The sequence below is a fragment of the Euphorbia lathyris genome, chromosome 1 (genome assembly GCF_963576675.1).
Source record: "Euphorbia lathyris chromosome 1, ddEupLath1.1, whole genome shotgun sequence".
In the NCBI taxonomy this organism is placed as follows: domain Eukaryota; kingdom Viridiplantae; phylum Streptophyta; class Magnoliopsida; order Malpighiales; family Euphorbiaceae; genus Euphorbia; species Euphorbia lathyris.
The window spans coordinates 20,349,344-20,369,581 of record NC_088910.1 but is presented as its reverse complement, the minus strand read 5'-3'; the positions used below and the strand labels follow the sequence as shown (position 1 = coordinate 20,369,581).

The window sequence follows — 20,238 nt, the reverse complement described above, 5'->3', positions numbered from 1 at the left end:
TTAAGTGTCAAGCTTGATTAACCCAAGCTAAACCTGAAATAATGTATAAATAATGACTCGAAACTCCCATATTTTTTTACATGTCATCCTTAATTTTCGAGATAGTAAAATTACTAATGATTTGTGAACACATATCACGCGAACCCAATATAATATAAGTAGATTAGAGGTTTGTTAAATAGATTTTGAATGAAACTTTTGAACTGTCGGATTTTATTTTACTAATCCAAATGATATAAATATTTTAAAAATATATTATACTCTCGTATATTTTTATTCCACCGTTAGTAAAATTACATGTTATCCAGAAACCCAACCGATAGGAACATGAGTCACTTGAAATTGTAGAATATGGAAAGCTGTGCATTTTGAATCCAATCATAAGAGCCAGCAGCAAAGGAATATTTCCATTAGGACTGAGCATGTATTCTTGAAACGGATCGAATACCCAAATAAAAAGATCCAAAATTGAATAAAACTGTTGACTTTTTATTAGGACTGAACCGAATTGTAATATTAACTTAATTAGGTACAAGTTTGGAGATTTTCAAATCCTTAATGTTACTGAGTAAACATGTGAGATTCTAGAACATGACCGAATATCCGGGAAAAAAAATTCCAAAACCAGATTGAACCGTCAACTTTTTCTATACGGCCAAACCATTGACTTTTATTATGAAGATTTTCAAATTACCGAATTGTACCGAACCGTACCCACCCCTAATGTCCATGGCAGCTATTTAACTGTCAATACGGAACATAGTTGTTAAATCGAGATTCCACTCATGACTCGGAATCTCATTTTGCGAATCGGGACTCGTGAATCGAACCGAATCGTAAGATTTGGATCAAATTCAAAATATTATAAAAAATAAAATATTAACCATATTTAACTTTAAATATTAGTCTAAAAATGCAATTTTAATATCCAAATAGAAATTATATCAAGTTATCATCCAAGCACTTAAATTAAAATTCAAATTTAATGCAATCCTAATAATTTAATGCAATCCTAATAAAACTAATTGCCAAAGAATTCATCTAACATCAAAAGAATTTGTAAAGTGAAGAGTGATCTAATCTATCTGAAACTATTTCCTAAGAGTAATCTTCTTCAGGACTTCCTCTACTGTACATTTTTTAGTTATTAAAAATTGAAAAACAGTTTTTTTTTTTTAAAATGGTGGCTTGAATTGACCGAATTGGTCGGCCGAGTCACCACCGATTCGGCCAATTCATGAAGCTTTCGAGTCATACCATAGATACGACTCGAATTCTTCATGAATCGAATCGTACGAGTCACACAACTATGAGTACGGATACAAAAGCAGACGCCGGAAAACATTATTTCTAAAACATAACCTTCAAACAAAGACGGAAACAGATAGAACGCAGACGAAATGCAAAAACGCTACTGAAAAGGAGTGTCCTGCAACATAGCTATCATGTGATTGCTATACAGCCAGAGATGAAAGAAACTGTTACAATTGGGGTTGCTACCATCAAACTTGATTATGGGTCAGGGACGAATTCCTTTATACCCACAGATTCAACTTCCCCAAAATTATACAGCCACAAAAACAGAATATAAAAAGAAAATAAAGAAAAAGAAAAAAAGACTTTGGGAGCATTTGCAGATCCAGTTATGGTGCAAAAAAGCATCTACAGTATTTGGATCAGCTTTACAAAGAAAGAAACTTACCTATATTGCTGTATGTCGCGAGTTTCCACTGCCATTTCAGGATCATCTACAACACCTATGTACCCAACCTTATCTGTTATCATTCGATTGTTTCGCGCTTTCTACTGTCTCATTCTGTAATTTCGAGGTCTTCTTAATCTGATCAACCTTCCCATCAGTATAATTTAGTGCTATTTCCTCAGTTTTCTCAGTAGTTTCTACCATTACTGCCTCATTGGCTTCTGTTATTACCTGAAGAAGTTCCAAAGGAGTAGCTGCTGGATCTAACTCCCAACAACCTTTCGGAGCCTTGGGAGCTTCTTCACCGGTAAGTACACGATTCGGGACCTGATGAGAGAAGCGAAACATCTCTTCTTTTGGAATCCTTCTGACTTCATTGTTGTTCATGTCCTTATAAAAAACTGTCTTGAAACCAGCAACTTTAATAAGAGGAGCAAAGGACACACCTTGTTCTTCATTATAGTCGTCAAGCACCTCAACCATGTCATACTGGTGTACCACCTCCTCAGGAGTATTCTGATTCCAGTCTGCAGACCAGTTTCTGTAAAGTGCCCAGACATCGCCTTTTCTTGGAAGTATACGAATGAGCCCGCGCACACCTTTTGCCCATTTAACATTGTGCGAGAAAGAATTCAGTCTTTCATTGATCACATATCTTCCTGCCCTGAAATCCCCACAAGTCTTCAGAAAACCAGATCCTACCCAGTCTACTGAACTGAATTCACTGCAGCTTCTTGAGTTAAGCCAGCTGATTTTCATCTTGAATGGCTTCTTGGACATTACCTTTTGAATTCTAGCATAGTATCGAGGCATTCCATCATCATCGTCGTATGCAGCCCAAACCTGGTCTTCTTGAAAAGAAGTTTCAGTTCTATCCAGATCAAAATTGTGAAAATCAGAATCTGGAACATTAATTGACATTGGTACACTTTTAAAACCAGGGAATGAATTCTCTATTTTATTTTGCTCATTTGTAATAGCAGAAGTATGATGCATTTCATGATCATTTGCAGCATTTCCCGCAATGCTTTTTGTTTTTTTACTTTCTCTCAGCTTCACTTCCTCTAAGCTCAACTCTTCAATCTTTCTACTTATATCAGATCGTGCCTTGTCCATTAACAAGTTCCGGAGCTCAAGAGGTGACAACTCCCGCTTGATGTTCGACTTGTTCTGATTACCTCCGTATACCCTTTCTGTCTCAAAATTACCTCTTCTTTGTTCATATGCACTTCCCAAGCCTGATCTTCCATTCACCACACTAGCTCCGTAAGTGTCATCAGCTCTTCTTCTTTTGAAGAGATGGTCAGGGTGACCAGTCCTCAATCCAGTGGTTGCCTTTTCTTCCTCATGCTCTCTCTTCACTCGTTGATGCACCTGCTGAACAGAAGGTGATGCAACAGAAGCCCCAGCACCAGCCATTCTGGAGAAATGGTTCCAATGATGTTCTGAGCCATTGGAATTTACACCAAATCCTTCAGATCCAGAACTTTGAGCAACTCCACTATTTCTTCCGACATTAAACAAGTTATTTGCAGCACGATTTCTAGAATTCTGATGCTTTTGGCGAGTAGAATTACCAGGTGACTTCACTAAATTAGGTGGTGGAGCTTTCTCTACAGCAAAAAAAGCCTCCTGACAGTTTGGGCACAAAAGGGTGTGATTTAGATAAATTCTCTGATACTCATACTGCGTCTTACATCTGTTGCAGATAGTCCAGAAAGTGTCAGGTTTCTGATAGGAAGGAGATGGAACTGCTGCCGCCGCTGTCCGAGTGTTACTGTTCTGAGCCCTTGTATCTGATTTTACTACATTGGTACCACGATAAAAGCCATTAGCAGCAGGTTGTGTTGACGAAGCCTTAGTTTGAGTTGAAACTTTCAGTTTCTCATCATATGATAATTTATTGGCTTTATTGGATAGAAAACTCCATGCCTCTGAGACTAGCTTAAATGCACCATCAGCCCCCAGTGATTTATTTTTATCAGGGTGAAGCATAAGGGCCAGTTTCCGATATTGTCTCCTAACTGTCTCATCATCAGACCAGGAGTTTAAACCAAGCACACTATACCAATCAACCTCACCATTCTTTGTCCGTTTCTCTGAAGAGGCGTACACATCAAAGGTCACCAACATCTGTGGTAGACCCTCAAGCTCAGAATACAAGTTTTGAGCCTTTAAAGCAAATTTCTTAGCCCCTACAAAATCTCTTTCTGTAAACTTCCTCTCAGCAATTTCCTTAGCCCTGACTGCCTCATCTCTATTGCACTCCATCATTACTATGTATAACAGTATACTTCTCTCTACTTGTTACACAATGTCATCCAAATTTCAACTGTAAGGATTACATTCCAAAATGTGAGGTCCTTTTATACATCAAGACAAGTAAAACTGTAGACAGAATTGCTCAAGACCTGCTCAAATAAACTGAAACCATCTTAGTAGAGAGTAAAATAAAATAGGAAATCACAAAGTGAAGATCCTAATATGATTTGAAAGTAAAACAACAGTCACGTTTAATCAACAAATGAAGATCCAGATTTTAGATTCATTTGGGAACTCAATGCATAGATAAAGAGATGCTTAATTTGACTCGAGAATAATATCATTTCAGTGAAATTAAATAAGGATGAAATTCAAATATTTCAAGCAGAAAAATGAATCCGCATACAACCATTAAAAAACTGAGGAAAACACTTACCACCCCCACAAATAAAATAATTTCTTATAAATACAAGCAGAGGACTTATATCGGAATAGCTTGTGCAAAAGAAATCCATATTCCCTTCTACTAACTTCTTCAGTTCTTTGGAATCCATGCAGTCCTTTCAATATAACAGCACAAGAATTCCCAGCCCATAAAACATAAAGAAACATAATTTTCGACATCCTAAAAAAGATGAAGTCATGTAACAGCACAAGATTTCCCAGGACTTATTACGCTTTAACATATGCTATATCAATAAACTCAAGGATGAAGGAGAAAAACAGAGCACAACCAATTCAAATTACGATTAAAATATCTTTATACTTTGCACACAAACTACCTAAGACCATCAGATTTCATTTGGAAACTGAGTATATCTCTACCACTTGCAAAAAAAAAAAAAAAAAAAAAAAAAAAAAAAAAAAATCTATCGAAAAATTTACACATCAAAATACACAAATAAGTACATATACACAAAGTGGGTGAGAGGCCTCAGATTTAAAACGCAGCACTCTTGAATTCTCGTTCCCCGTAATATATAAAAAAGAAAGTAAAAGCATGAAAACTACGTTGCATGCACATTTAGAAATAGAGTCAATGGCATTTTAAGAAAGTGTGCCAACCACAAATGCAAAAATGAATAGACCCAACCGCTGAAGCCCATAGTTCTCCATAATATAGATGTAGATACCAACACTTTGAATATATGTCGGGCAAACATATACTTAAGAATAGTGTACCGACAAAAAGTGAGAAAACAACAAGGTGAAGGAGGGAGAACTAATCAGCCTTTAAATACCATGTACAGAGGAGCTACTCTATTTTAGATTAGAATCAAGACAAATAATTAGGGGAAAAAAAATCTCAGACTTACTGAGCTAAACAATTTGCTTGCTTATCTATTATACTCCACAAGATAATCATATTCTATCTCCAAATAACTACTATATCAACTGGATCAGATAAATCAGGAAAAAAAAAAAAAACTCGAAGAAAATTGAGCATAAACGTAAGATATTTCCAGAGTCCCAAATTGAGTTTTTTTATATGAGGAACAGAATTAACTAAGATACGAGCAACATATACAGTCTTTACATAATCTAATATCACTCAACAAAAACCAAATTCATCTTTTCACCTAAAGACTAAACATAAAATGCACATCGTTTTATTCCTGAAGATAACTTTCTCTTTTCTGCAAAGTTCAGCAGATCAGAAAAACCCACATTGTGAACATACAGAGAAACTTCAGAGCGTTTGAAGGATCAATAACACTAAATCGACTTATTTTCAAACTTCAATTCATCCGTCTGTACAAAGTATTCAACTCGTCCGTTTTTCCACTTCTCTGCGTGCTTAACATGACATAACACTCAAATTGAGCAGGAAAACGAATCAGCCAACACTTCAACATGAACATAGAATTTATTTACTTTTAAAAAACGAAAAAATTAATAATAATTCAAATCAAGCAACAATCAAATTCCTGGATCTACAGTGAAAGAAGCTTACAAGGCAACCCAAACGACATATTCTAAGCATTTGAAATATCTAATTCAGTTCAAATCGAAAACCCTAGAATCTGTAACTGAAAAAAACGTCCTAAAATTAACACACAAGACCAAAAAGGAATGCTCTTAAAGATTCAAAAACTGAGAATGGCGGAAGATGATTTGAATAATTACCTATAATAAGAAAGTCTCTTGACGAAATTTGAAAGCAGGAAGACCTGTATCAATCAGTATACCTAGTGACCCATTTGTCAAAAATCCATGAGAACATGCGAAGAATTCTCAAAGTTGCCCAATTTTTTTTTTTTTTTTAATAAACTGAATAAAAATGGGAAAAAAGCAAGTATGGGTTTGGTTCGTATTTCACTTTTTAATTAACCATATACTACTACTTTTCTTAAGTATAGCACTTAACTACAGTTCAAATTTAACTCTTGAATTCGGTTACCATTGTGCCAAGTAACTGTAGTTTTTTTTTTTAACTCAATGGTTAGTTAATATGTCATATTTTCCTTACATTATTCAAGGTGAATTTGAATTATTTGAAAATAAGACAATTTATTATCTTTCATAATTACTTAGTTCATTGATCTTTTCTCTCTCAATTTTCTTGTTGTAAAAATAATTATAATATATATATATAAATATATAAATTATGTAAAATAATATTTATCTTTGTGATCGGACATGACTTCAGTAGCATGTAATCGACCAAAATTTGCAAATTAGTAATGCCATTAGAAAACTCAAATATTTAAGTTCGTAATGATTTCATAAACTAAATATAAAACCGTATTATGAGAATAATGAATACCTTTAAGGTTTTGGTTTTATATATAAGTTAGAATAATTCTAATCTGAATAGGACTGAGATCTATGTATGAATAATGTTAATGTATCAGTATGCATCTACTGTAGTATATATTAACCAATTGTTATCGGTTGTAATGGATATGAATGTTTCCTCGTCAGTCTAGCTCCACACATATAAGAAGAAAGAAGTAGTAGTAGCAAAGTTCAATTTGTTATCCTTTTAACCAACATGCCAACTCGATATATTGTTAATTACTTCCTCAACTAATGTAGGTGTCAATCTTTTTGTATTTCTTTGTGATATTTTCCTTTAACTTCTATGTACTTCTCTCATTTCTCTTCTTGGATGAATATATAAGAGTTGTAGCTTTTTGTATCATTTTGAATAATAAGAATTTTCATTTCACATCATTATATGGTATTAGAATATTAAGTGAGAGAAAATGCCAAGAAGAATGAGAGTTAATCAAGTGAATGATGGATTTGATGGAGTTTTAACGGTTTCAAAAACGCATGTAAGCAACTAAAATCTGGTCCATAAAGATCTATTTGTACGAGCAATATGGACAAGATTGAGAGAAAGTACAATCATAGAAAGCTCCTGAAAAGTCGAAGTTTGCATCCTTCCAAGGATCAAACAGCTAGAAACGACAGTTCATAAAGAAATTCTTACAAACAGTTGTGCAGAAGGGTCGAACAACCTATTCAAGTCAGACACATGTCTTTTGGCGGGTTTCCAGACTTATGCGCGGATCTATTAGCAGAGAGAGAAAGAAGATGTGGATTGCATCTGACATCCACTTGTAGAAATGTAATCACTAGTTTTTCATCCTAGGGCTAAGATTTGATCTCATTACAATGTGCACAATTGTTTGGTATTTATGCCCTTTTGACCTAGGTTACTTTTGTGTAAGTATAAATAGGTTTTTATTGGTTGGTAGAAATGGGGGGATCTCTTGCATCGCCATAGTTATTACAGTAGTTAAAGCTCCAACCTTAGAGGAATTCTCTTGTTGCCGATTGGATGCTCACTCATGGAAATGAGTGAGTAGTCCACTTTACAGGTTTAGCCAGTATTGACTAATTTTGTAAGTACTTCTATTATAATTAATGAAGAATGTTAATGTTATGAATGGTTGTTGGTAGGATTTTAATAATTAGATCTGATCAATCTATGTTAAAGCGACGAGAGATGACATAAGAGTACTTTTGAATCACGGAACTACCTATTAGCATGCATGATTATGGACGGAGACGCAATTAGTTATGTATCGGGGTTTTCATTTATAAAATGCTTTTTAGAACTTAATGCTTGAGTATTAAATAATGCAAGTAGACTTGGTTATTCAATATTCTTAGTATCTTTAGAGTATGAGAGACCGGACCTTAGTGACTAGAGAAGAAAGAAACCCAAACCTTGTGCTTTAAAACATTAATGTATGATTAGAATATTTATATGAGGGAACATTTATTTTTTTGTTATGTTGGACTTGTGCCTTTTATATGAGTCTTCACATTCCTCTAAATTTTTTTTTCTCTGGAGGGTTGTTTTGAATTGGCTACCTACTCGCATTAGGCTTTATTCAAGAAGGGTGGAAGTTTCGTTGTGTTGTGTTATATGTAGGGGAAGATGTTGAACATACCTGGCATTTATTCATGCAATGTTTGTATGTTAAACTGTGTTGTCAAGTAGCCAAGATCTCTCTGCCTTGGGATCATGATGCTGATTTTAATGATCATTTTCTTAATTTCTGTCTTAAAAATCCTCAGGTATGTAGCGTTAAAGTTGCGATTATTCTTTGGGTGATCTAGGGACAACTGAATGAGCAACTTTGGAATGACAAGCTTCTCCCATCATCCTTAGTTGTTCAATAGGGCCTCCTATTCGTGAGTAGCTGGGAATTCCAACAGCTTGCTCGAGTCGCTTTAACTGCTACTGTCTAGATTAAACCGAGCATAAGTACCTTTTGCTGCAACGTTGATGCCTCGGTCTTCTCTACTACAAATAGGTATGGGTAGGGTGTTGTTCTCCGGGATGATGCCGGAGCCTTCATCGCTGATCACAATGGATTTTATGCTGGTAGACAACCAATAAAAAATTTAGAGGCTATTGCTTTTTTGAATAGCCTCAAGTCGAACTTCAACTTAGAAATGTTGGTTTTCAATTTGATTCAAAAATTATTAGAGACTATGTTAATGGTTGCTTTCCTGACATTTGTGAGTTGGGAGAACTCATTCCAAGCTGCAATAGTATTCTGTCTAGTCGACTGATTTACGGGTGTCCTTTTGTCCTCGATTAACGAACAAGGTAGCCCATGCTTTATTAGTTAGGAGTGCTTGTTCCAATGCTAATCCTTTTAGCTGCTGTTTGTTTCGCGGAATGGAATATAATAGTTATTCGAAAGAAATGGAATAATAAAAAATGGAATAGGTATTCCTTAGGAATGACTATTCTTATATTTGGTTGGTGTAATAAGATAGAATGGAAGAGATAATTTTTTTTATCCAAAAGACAACATTGCCCTCAAATATATATATTTTTTTATTTCTTTTAAAATTTTAATTATTACTGTAAATTATTCAAATATTTAATATATATTATTTTTAAAAATATATAAAAAATGGAAAAATGGAAAACATGAAACACGGAAAAAACGTTAAAAACACGAAAACCTGAAAAAAATATGAAAAACAGGAAAACGTGAAAAAACGCAAAAAAATGTGAAAATTGTTAAAAACATGAAAACATGTAAATACAGAAAAACACGAAAACATGAAAACACAAAAGTGGAAAAATCCGAAAATCACGATAAGCAAGCAAATGTTAAAAACATGAAAATATGAAAAAAGCGGAAAAAACAAAAACGTGAAAAAAGCGAAAAACACGAAAATAACGTTAAAAATACAAAAATGTGAAAAACATTTTAAATGTTAAAAAAACGAAAAATGTGAAAAAATACGGTTATAACGTTTGTTCACATTTTCGTTTTTTTTGCGTTTTGTCATGTTTTCGTATTATTCACGTTATTGTATTTTTTTTGCGTTTTTTTCAGATTTTTTCCTTTTTCGCATTTTGTGTTTTATCATGTTTTTTTTTGCGTTGGTCGTATTTTCATGTTTATTGTGTTTTTCATGTTTTTTCACGTTTTTTGTTTGTTTTTTTATGTTTTTTCGTGTTTTCTTTTTTGCGTTTTTATCACCTTTTCTTAGTTTTTGCGTTTTTCACGTTTGTCACATTTTTGTGTTGTCGTGTTTTTCACGTTTTTGTATTTTTTCGTGTTATTCATGTTTTTGCGTTTTTCATATTTTTGCGTTTTTTGGGTTTCTGTGTTTTTCGCTTTTGCTCACGTTTTCTTGTTATTCACGTTTTTTCACGTTTTCTTACCTTTTCGTTTTTTTAGTTTTTTCATTTTCATGTTTTTCACGTTTTTGTATTTATCGTGTTATTTACGTTTTTGCGTTTTCTTTGTTTTTCGCGTTTGTTCATGTTTTTCACGTTTTTTATTTTTTAATGTTTGTGTTATTCACATTTTTGTGTTTTCATATTTTTTTTTGCATTTATAACGTTTCCCATTTTCTCACGTTTTTTTAGGATATAAATTATGGATTTGTAAAAAAATTTAGGATTTAAGAAATTGGTTAGAGGATAATTTTGGAAATAAATGGTGATATTGATTAGGAATAGCTTATTCATAGGTTAAACCAAGGAATCCATATTCTTTAATTTATGGAATACACATTTCATGGAATAGTTATTCCGTGTAAAAAAGTTGAACCAAATGTTGGAATAAAAATGTCTAAGGAATATCTATTCTATTCCTTTCCTATTCCATGAACCAAATCAGCTCTTATTTTTTTCTTTATTCCGATTCTTTTGGTGTGTGTACTCAATAAGAATCTTAATCCTGTTTAATGACAATCCAAATTTTCACTAAAAAAATATAGTTAATATAAAGTCAAATTAATAAATTTGCATTGGTTAATTTTTAAAAAAAATTCTCCTTAATGTAATGGTTAGAGAATAAGCCTTGGAATGTTAAAAATGATATGAATACGCTAAAAATCAAGATAAAAATTCAATGTTTCGACCGAAAAACCAAACTAGAAATTCTTGGAAAACTAGAGCCACTTATATTTTAAAAAAAAATTATTTTTTAAAATGACTTATATGATGGGATGGAGGGATTATCAATTATTCAAAAGAAAAATTATAAAATTATGTGTTTTATGTTTTTGATCTTATTTTTATGTTTTATGTTAAATATATGTTAACATGTAAATGAAGGTCCTAATTAAAAAAAAAAACATGTAAATTTATTCGATAAATATCTATAAAACTCTATCAATTTCTATAAAAATCTATACAAATTTTATTTGAAAAATTTCCATAAAATTCACAAATTTTTAAAATCTAAAAAAAACAAAAATCATTAAAAAATCACAAAAGTCTTCATTTTTTTTTTTGAAGAAGAAGATATTACTTTCAAGGACTATCAAGATTGTAATTCAATATCTCCCTTAAGTTTCCTAAAAAAAAAATAGCTCAGCGGAAATACTTCACCGTACTAAGCTTCAAAAATAACTGTTTTCTTTTTTTTTTGAGAAAGCTTCAAAATTAACTTCTGAAGCTTCTTCTTCACTACTTAGCTTCAGTCTACAGCTCATACAAAAACCCTAGCAAATGAAACAAATGCTATTGCTCCACTTCCACTCCGTTAGCAAGAAAATGCGGGAACCGGAATCAAACTGAACCTTTCACTATCTTGTATTTTCGGTGAGTTAATAATTTTGGAGAACTGTATTCGCATTTATTCAATGATATTTTTCGTGATAATTATCAATTCTATAAACAGCGCTGATGGTTAAGTATATGTATGTTGTAACCATACGAAGATTGAATATGTTTTCCTCTTCTTTAATTAAGTTTGTACTTCTTGATTTTTGGTGGAGATTTGGACATTTTGATTGGCTAGCAGGGAATGGGATGTAAATTCTTTTTGTTTGTTTAGATTGTAATGTCAAATAGGATCGTTCTATTTCAGATTACATATCTTCTGAAACTGAAGCAAAAGCATGGATGGAAATGCAAGCAATGAAAACACAGCAAGTACCAGGTATTGATTCTTTAAGTTCACACCACTACTTTTCTCCAATCTTGATTTGTACGATTGGCGTTCTTATATCAGTTCCTGTTTTCTGTGATACTTTCTTTGTCCCTCTCCAAATACAATGCAACTATGCAAGAGATGACCTAGCCAGTTCATTTTTCTTGATCGGTCAAAAATTGGTGCCATATTTTTCAGGATTGTCCAAAGGTTTTCTCATGTGTATTGACTTCATAGCTGGTGGGACTTGAAATGTTCATACGCACTTCATTCTAAGCGACACTTCCCCAAGGATTGTACTGTTTGTGAATCTTTGGATTAAATATTTGTTCGGTGGAAGACATAGTGGATATTACTGTATGTTTAATCTTCTTTCTAAAATTAACTAAAGTTGAATTTGAATTTGACTTGGGTGGAATTAATGAAGTATTTGATGTATCTTAGCCATGAATTCACACTTGATGAATTTGGGAACCAATGATTTTCATTGCCAACAAAGCCTTCTAAAGTCTAAACTCTACTTTTCCATGGTATCAATTGTTTTGAGTTTGACAGCTTTTCGACTGTTTCCAGTTTCACATGTTTTAATCTGTGGCTTTTGGTTCATGTGAAATTGGTTCGTGCAGGTAGAGTTATTTTTTGAACTCAGAATCATTTGGTGTTATGCATTAGATATTTGTTCAGTGGAAGACATAGTCGATATTTCTGTCTTATATGGTTAATCTTCTTCCTAGAATTAACTGAAGTTGAATTTGAATTTCACTTGTGTGGAATTAATGAAGTACTTTTTTGCATCTTTAGCCATGAATTCTCACTTAATGATTTGGGAACCAATGATTTTCATTGCCAACAAAGCCCTATAAACTCTATTTTTCATGGTATCAATTGTTTTGAGTTCAGCTTTTCCAATGTTTCCAGTTTCATGTGTTTTAATCTGTGGCTTTTGCGTCATGGAAAATTGGTTCATGCTGGTAGAGTAGTTTCTTGAACTCAGAATTGCTTGGTGCCTTCTATATTTTAAAATCCGAGCAACATCAAAAGGAGATCCCACACCGAAAAGTGTGCATGCATTGAAATGAAGTTATAGTAGCTCAGCTTGTTCAAACTATTTTGATACATTTTATTGTAACCTATTGCAAACCTGTCAATTCTTTTTTCTAACAGAGGTAATTTTTCTAACTAGGAATTGACAATGATTGTTTTTATTACAAGTCATAATGATTAATGTTGTCTAGTTGTTTCCTGGAAAAATTTGAATTTGCTAAGAAATATAAACACTACAATGTCCTCTTGTTTGTCCTAATAACCAACTCCTGAACTTTCACAAGGCGTGCAGGTCCAACTGAACTAATCTCAATGCAAACATCACAAGAGTCTCTAAGAAATGAACAGAACTCGTCTGCTTCAAGGAATAGAATGAGAATAACGCATGAAGACTTTGAAGTTGTAAGCCATATGATGTCTGTTCGCATAAGAATGATTGTCGATAAAATTTGAAATGAAATGTAATTGTTTTTTTTTTTGGGGGATGAATGGTATTATAGGTCCAAAACCTGATTGAAAGGTGTCTTCAACTGTATATGACTAGAGATGAGGTGGTAAAAATCCTATTGCATCAAGCAAGAATTGAGCCTCACGTTACAATCTTAGGTAAGCCACTGATGCCCTCCTGAATCCCTGCCCTATTTTCTCTAGATAAATGACAGCATACTATTTACCATTGCCTTTTAACATCCCTAGCCATTTAGGACTCAACAAATATGTGATGGTCCTGCAGAACACATCATTTTTTTTTACTTCCCTGTCATGTGTATCACATCAATCAAGAGCACATATATTTGTTTGGCATGACTGTCAAAATTAGACTTTTCTAAGCGAGATTCTTAATTTCTTGTACAGCCAACATAATGTGGTTTATTTGTTTTCTAATGTTGGAAGCAGAGTGCACACAGGAGCTATAAAACTAAATTATTCATGTTATCAATGCTTATCGAAGGGTTCTTATTCAGCTTTCTCGTGATTTAGTGTGGCAGAAACTGGAAGAAGGAAATGCAGAATTTTTTAAGGCCTATTATGCAAGGATAGCTCTGAAGAAGCAGATTATTTTGTTCAATCGGTTAATTGAGCATCATTACCATCTATTGAACCCCCCTATTCAGAATGCGATTCAGCACATGCCAGGTAACCTGTAGAAAATCTACTATCTTAAAAGCAGAACAAAGTTGGCACTTTTTCTTTTTTTGGATAAATTTGGGGTATTTTGCCTTCTTATGGAGATTGTAGAGGTTGAACCCACAACTCCACACTCCTTTTTGGAGTGTGATAGCCACCAAGCCAAGCAATTGCTTGGTGGTTAGCAAAGTTGGTATTTAGATATATAGAATGTAGACAATTCATTGAGTTTGCTGTGCTATAAAATCCAGACATTGGCCATCTTAGGCATATCATATCTATCTATGATATATACAATAATAAGGATGAAGGGCATTTATTTAATGGGGCAAAAATACTTTTGTTCATATATATATTATGCCAGTGAACTTTTGATCTGAACTATACAATTTTATTTTATACCCATTAATAGCTCTCTGAACAAATTTAATCATAGTCTATTGTTATTATATGCTATTATAATTATTTACTTCTTCTATATGAATCTTGTTTATTTGTAAAAAAAACTGTAATATTTGTACGACCATTTATGATTGGTAATAAAGAAAATTATATAAATGGACCAAACAACAAACGTTCCTATTACTTACTAGACTATAATTATAAATGTAGTTTTTACATAATATATATTGTTTGCGACATTAGAAATATAAGTTGTTGAAAATATATATGATTAATGATATTGCACTTTACTAGCCCAAAATAATAATAAGGGTTAAGGTGCAAAAATACCCCTAACGTTTTGGGTCAGGAGCGATTTTACCCCTAACGTCTAAAATGGTGCAATTTTACCCCTAACGTTTGTACCCAAGAGCAATTTTACCCCTAACATTGATAAATTGGGTCAATTTGATAAATAATTCATCAAACTGTCGTCTCATCCTTGAATATTATCATCTACACTTCATACGCGTGTCATTTTATCAGTAACAAATCACAAACATATGTTGGGATGTGAAAAAAATATAAAAAATATAAAAAAATATAATGTCTTTTGTACGAATTAGACAAAAAAATTCAAAAAAATCACCGAATTTATAAATATTAATCTCCAATTCTATTATTAAATTACAAAAAACATGAAATCCTTTTTTTAGAATGAATTGATATGCAATTTGTGCAAAATAAAGAACAAAAATGTATGTGTTCTATAATAATGTCTGAAATTGACCCAAATTATTAACGTTAGGGGTAAAATTGCTCTTGGTTACAAACGTTAGGGGTAAAATTGCACCATTTTAGACGTTAGGGGTAAAATTGCTCCTGACCCAAAACGTTAGGGGTATTTTTGCACCTTAACCCTAATAATAAACATCAATACATAAGATTGTGGAGTAACGAATGCTATTTTCTATTTAATCACATTTTTTTTCTATGTTATTTATTATATGATTAATCTATATTTCTAATTTCTACAGCAATAGTTATTAGTATTTTTCTGCTGAAACAGGAGGAAAGATTTAATAAATGTTAGTATTAATTAATTAATAAGGAATACAATTCAATAAGAATGCGATAAGTATCTAAATAAACTATCTACAAAGATGCAAAATTTAGGTATTATGTATAGCACCTAATGAAATATCCTTGATATCTATTAGTATTATATAGTATAGATATAACATCTATTTATTTCACTTGAATTTTTCTTTAGTTGTTTTTGTAGCACGACTCAACTTTTGTTGCCATCTGATTTATTTGTTTTATCAATTAAGTTAGGAAGCATATTTTCATCTTTGAGCCATCTGTAAAACAATGCATTTTGTGCAACCTTTGACATGACTTATTGCATTCTAAGGATTTGCCAGGCTAGACATTCTAATATTCATCTGTCTAAACAGTTTTGCTCATCAGAGGATTTGGATTTTGTCCCTTATTTAGATATTAATTAGGGCTCCTTTTCTTTCCTTGTACTTCAGTTAACAATCTACCTATGGGATTCTCAATTCTGCAACAGCCTTCAACTCCATCTGAATCTATGTATTTACCTAGCTGTTATAGGGTAAATGGAATCCCTGCTTCTGCCGATGTCCATCAAATGCAAATAGATTCTGGATTAGAGTAAGTTCTTTTGTTCTTTCTCTTTTTCATACTTTCTTTTAGTATATGTTCTGTGTTCCAACAAATATACAAACAAGTTATATTCCATGTCTGGAATCTGTCCATACACATGAGATATAACTTTAAGAATTCTTTCTTCTGTTAGTAGACCTCAGAAGAACAATTGTTCTGTGGGTTTGACAATGAATTGGAAACTGTCTGCAAACACAGTCATGCATTAGGGTCTAGGGAGAGCAATTCTGCTTGGCATGTCATAATCGTGTTGTGTTATCTATATATCCTATGTGATTATTTATGATAAAATATACCAAAAATGATAATCGTGTCAAATGGGTCATCAGTCGGGTTATTTCTGTAATTGTGTTATCGTGTTGTATATTGTCATCTCTAGTTATTCCCCGTTCTCATTACATTATTGCACCCCAAACACATTTGTGGGTATATTGTCTTTTTTTTTTTTTTTTTTTTTTGGTAATTCATTTCTGCTAAAGTAAAATAACAACTATGTAAGCTTACTGCTTTACTCTTGTTGGTTTTTGATGAACAGAAGCCTGACTGACCCAGTATCTGCTAGTCCTGCATCAGTTGTGTCCAATGATCAATATCCTTTCACCCTTGGTCTGGATGCATCAGCGTTTGAATCTGCATATGCATTTGATATGACAAGATTAGAGGGAATGAGGCTTGGACCTGATTTTGGAATTGGCAATTCTAACGAATCACCTATTCTGAATTGGCATTTTCCATGGAATCTTGACTTCTCAGATCTAGCTCTAGCAGAAGGTGAGATACAAATAGGTGTCATTTCTTTCACTTGGTTGACATCATATTTCAAACATCCAGATCTTGAAAGGAAGTGATCATTCAGTTTATAGTTGTGCGCTTGAGAGAGAATATGCTAATTGGCATGAAGGTTAATATGGGAATTAAGGGACATGTGATTTAGAGCAAGTGAGAGGTAGTTATAGGAGAGTGTGTTTTAGTTAGTATATAATATATAGAGGTGCAGAGAGAAAAAGATTATGAAAAATTATGTTAGTAAGCACTTTTTGAGTGTTTGGCGGTAGTTGAGACCTTTCTCAGCTCAGCTCAGTTTATCTTTCTATTTTTATCAACTTTGTTGAAGCTTGTAAATACAATTCTATTTCCCTATTTGTTGTGTGTTCTATTTTTGTTTCTATCATTTGGTTCCGTTGTTGGGAATCAAACTCGGGAACACTAAAACTGAACCAAATGGGGAAACAGAATTGTGTTGATAAGCTTGAACATTAAAATTGACAGGATTAGAAAGATAAACTGAGAAAAGTTCACTCTCACAGGAAGATAAAGTCCCCTCTCTGCTCAAAGAACAGAGCCAGACATCAAAATAATGCTTTCCTTCTTACTCTACATCTGTATATAGACTAACTAAAGCACTCTCTCACTTATAACTAACTCTCACAGAGCTCCAAAACACGTATCCTTTAATTCCCATGTTACCCTTTAATGCCTGTTAGCATATTCTCAATCAGATTTGATGTTCATATTAACAACGATCTAATATTTGAAAATAGCTTGTGATGTGAGAATTGAAAATCACACCAAAGATGCATGATCTTGTGAGAATTCAATCGAGAGTAGTAGCCTATGTACGGCGCATTAGCTCAATTAACGACTAAAAATGTTTTTCAAACATAGGAATGATTTGGAAATACATTGATTTTTAGTATAGCGAATTCTCTCTTTTTTCTCTAAAAAACATGTTTAGAAAGTAAATGAAGCTGTTACCATTTGCATTTTCTTCTGTGCATATGATTGTAAATCTTTCTTCTGAGATTTAGATTTTTAAATTGCACAATTCTTACCTTAGTATTTGCAATAGATCAAATCCAGATGGGAAACTATTCAGGTTCAAGTTCAGATATGCTACTTGATTCAGGTTCAGATATACTACTTGATTCGTCGGATGGTAAATCTTTTTCTTCCGCTTCTAATATTTTATATCTTTGTAAAATCTTTCAAGTTAGATGATTTATGATTTCTTATGTTCTTGCACCAGTAGAGGAATTTTTCAATGACCCGGACTCTCAAACAGAAAAATGAAGTTCATGTAAGGCAACTGTGTGTAGGTAGTAGATTAACATCCTTCAGCTGTACAGGAACTTGTTCTTTATCTTCTGTAACTTTCACTTAGGCACAAGTTAATACTCTATTACTGGCTATTGCAAAGTGATATATGTCCTACCCTTTTGTAAAATTATCAAGGGTTTGGTCTACTCGACTTTTGCTGTTTGTTTATTGTTGTTGTATTTCAAAATAGTTACCAATAGCTGTTTATCCAAACCGAGCACCTACGACAAAAACGAATAGCTCAGATGAAAAAAGATACTTTCCAAAGAACTTGCCCCGACCATTTAAAGCCATTCAATTGTACGCCTTACACAATATTATTACAATTTGGATCTGTAACTTTTGTTCTAATTGAAAATGCATTTAGATCTCGTTTATTTGTTAGAAAATATTGGATAAGGGAAAATTTTGTGTTGGAAAATAAAACATTTTTTTTGGTGTTCGGCTACAACATTAGAAAATGGGAAAAGTGGTGGATGTCAATTGTTTTAAAAGGCTAAGAATGAGTGGAGTCGGGTTCCGAAAGTTAAGGAAAATGTTTCACTCTTTTCAAAAGGGGCTAGAGTAAAAAGAAGACGATCAAGTAGGGCGTATGTCAAAAGAACGATTCATCCCAGAGAAAAAGATGGACATTTTGCTCACTTTTTTCATAAAATTTTATGTTAACTTATCTGATTTGTTGGCTTTCCTAAATAAACAAACACCAAAAAATTAGAAAAGTATTTTTTTTGTATAATATTTTTCGACAAATAAATGGGATTTTAATGGTTGAATCTTCTCAATGTGGAGTTTTTATGTCAAATGCAACCGTTCTTGTTAGAAAAGTAAATCGCCATGAAAAAGATATTTCGTTCCATCAATTCATATTTGTCACTTGTAATTAAAATTAAAATTATATAGTATAAGGGCCAAATTTATTCATAATGTTTTCGGATTGAGAAAGCGCAAATTTAATCTTAACATAAATTTGTTTTCAATTAAGATTAATTTTACTTTTACGTTATCAAAAATTTGGAGAAACAATTAGATGCCATAAGAATGGAGAAACAATAAGATGCCATCAGAATGGAGGAAAAGTACCTTAATCCCTTTGTATAAGAACAAAGGTGATGTCCAAGATTGTGCCAACTATCGGGGAATCAAATTAATGAGTCACACTATGAAACTTTGGGAGCGAGTGATTGAACAAAGGCTAAGGAGGACGGTGAAGATCTCGGAAAACCAGTTTAGCTTTATGCCGGGAAGATCAACTATGGAAGCCATCCATCTAATGAGACAATTAATGGAGCACTATCGAAATAAGAAGAAAGACTTGCATATGGTTTTCATTGACTTGGAGAAAGCATATGATAAGGTACCAAGGGAAGTACTTTGGTGCGCCTTGACAAGGAAAGGCATTTCGCGGAAATATATTGACATCATAAAGGACATGTATGAGGGAGTATGCACGAGTGTACGTACTAGTGTTGGGAAGACTGAAGAGTTTCCTATTACGATTGGAGTGCATCAAGGTTCCGCACTAAGCCCATTTCTTTTTGCCATCGTTATGGATGAACTAACAAGTTCACTTCAAGATGGTATACCATGGTGCATGCTGTTTGCAGATGATATTGTGTTGGTTGATGAGACGAAAGAAGGAGTGGAGATGAAGTTGGAACTATGGAGGCAAACTCTAGAATCTAGAGGCTTTAAGTTGAGTCGAAGTAAGACAGAATATTTGGAGTGTAAGTTTAGCGGCCGTAGGAGTAGGGAGGCAGGGACAATCACCCTAGATGGGAGAGTTGTTCAGGCCTCGGATTGCTTCCGGTATTTAGGATCTATTATCCAAACGGATGGAAAAGTAGATGGAGATGTTGCTCATAGGATTAAAGCTGGTTGGTCGAAGTGGAAGAGTGCTACAGGTTTCCTTTGTGATCCCGGCATGCCTAATAGATTGAAGGGAAAATTCTACCGGACGGCAATTAGACCAGCATTGTTATATGGTACGGAGTGTTGGGCAGTGAAACACTGCCACATCCATAAGATGTCGGTGGCGGAGATGCGTATGTTGAGATGGATGTG

The 20,238-nt window shown here is 33.3% G+C and overlaps 2 protein-coding genes across 8 annotated transcripts; one reads left to right on the top strand and one right to left on the bottom strand.

Annotated features, from left to right (window-relative positions):
- Positions 1-1,412: 1,412 nt before the first annotated feature.
- Positions 1,413-6,272, bottom strand: LOC136224078 (J protein JJJ2). 3 transcript variants are annotated; one of them, XM_066012333.1, is made up of 2 exons: positions 6,092-6,272; positions 1,413-4,126 (listed from the first exon to the last, which is right to left on the bottom strand). In XM_066012333.1, the coding sequence occupies exon 2, from the start codon at positions 3,974-3,976 to the stop codon at positions 1,772-1,774; it is 2,205 nt and encodes a 734-aa protein (XP_065868405.1). In that variant the 5' UTR covers positions 3,977-4,126; positions 6,092-6,272; the 3' UTR covers positions 1,413-1,771. The 3 variants fall into 3 exon arrangements, with proteins under 3 accessions (XP_065868405.1, XP_065868396.1, XP_065868413.1); XM_066012324.1 differs by having other exon boundaries at positions 1,413-4,113; XM_066012341.1 differs by having other exon boundaries at positions 1,413-4,034.
- A 4,993-nt stretch (positions 6,273-11,265) lies between these two features.
- On the top strand, positions 11,266-18,493 carry LOC136224055 (uncharacterized). 5 transcript variants are annotated; one of them, XM_066012315.1, is made up of 10 exons: positions 11,267-11,504; positions 11,773-11,844; positions 12,034-12,192; positions 13,172-13,281; positions 13,380-13,485; positions 13,861-14,016; positions 15,927-16,068; positions 16,616-16,851; positions 17,930-18,016; positions 18,107-18,492. In XM_066012315.1, the coding sequence occupies exons 4-10, from the start codon at positions 13,192-13,194 to the stop codon at positions 18,148-18,150; spliced, it is 861 nt and encodes a 286-aa protein (XP_065868387.1). In that variant the 5' UTR covers positions 11,267-11,504; positions 11,773-11,844; positions 12,034-12,192; positions 13,172-13,191; the 3' UTR covers positions 18,151-18,492. The 5 variants fall into 5 exon arrangements, with proteins under 5 accessions (XP_065868370.1, XP_065868360.1, XP_065868387.1 ...); XM_066012308.1 differs by having other exon boundaries at positions 13,164-13,281; XM_066012298.1 differs by lacking the exon at positions 12,034-12,192 and having other exon boundaries at positions 11,266-11,504; positions 18,107-18,493.
- Positions 18,494-20,238: the final 1,745 nt, after the last annotated feature.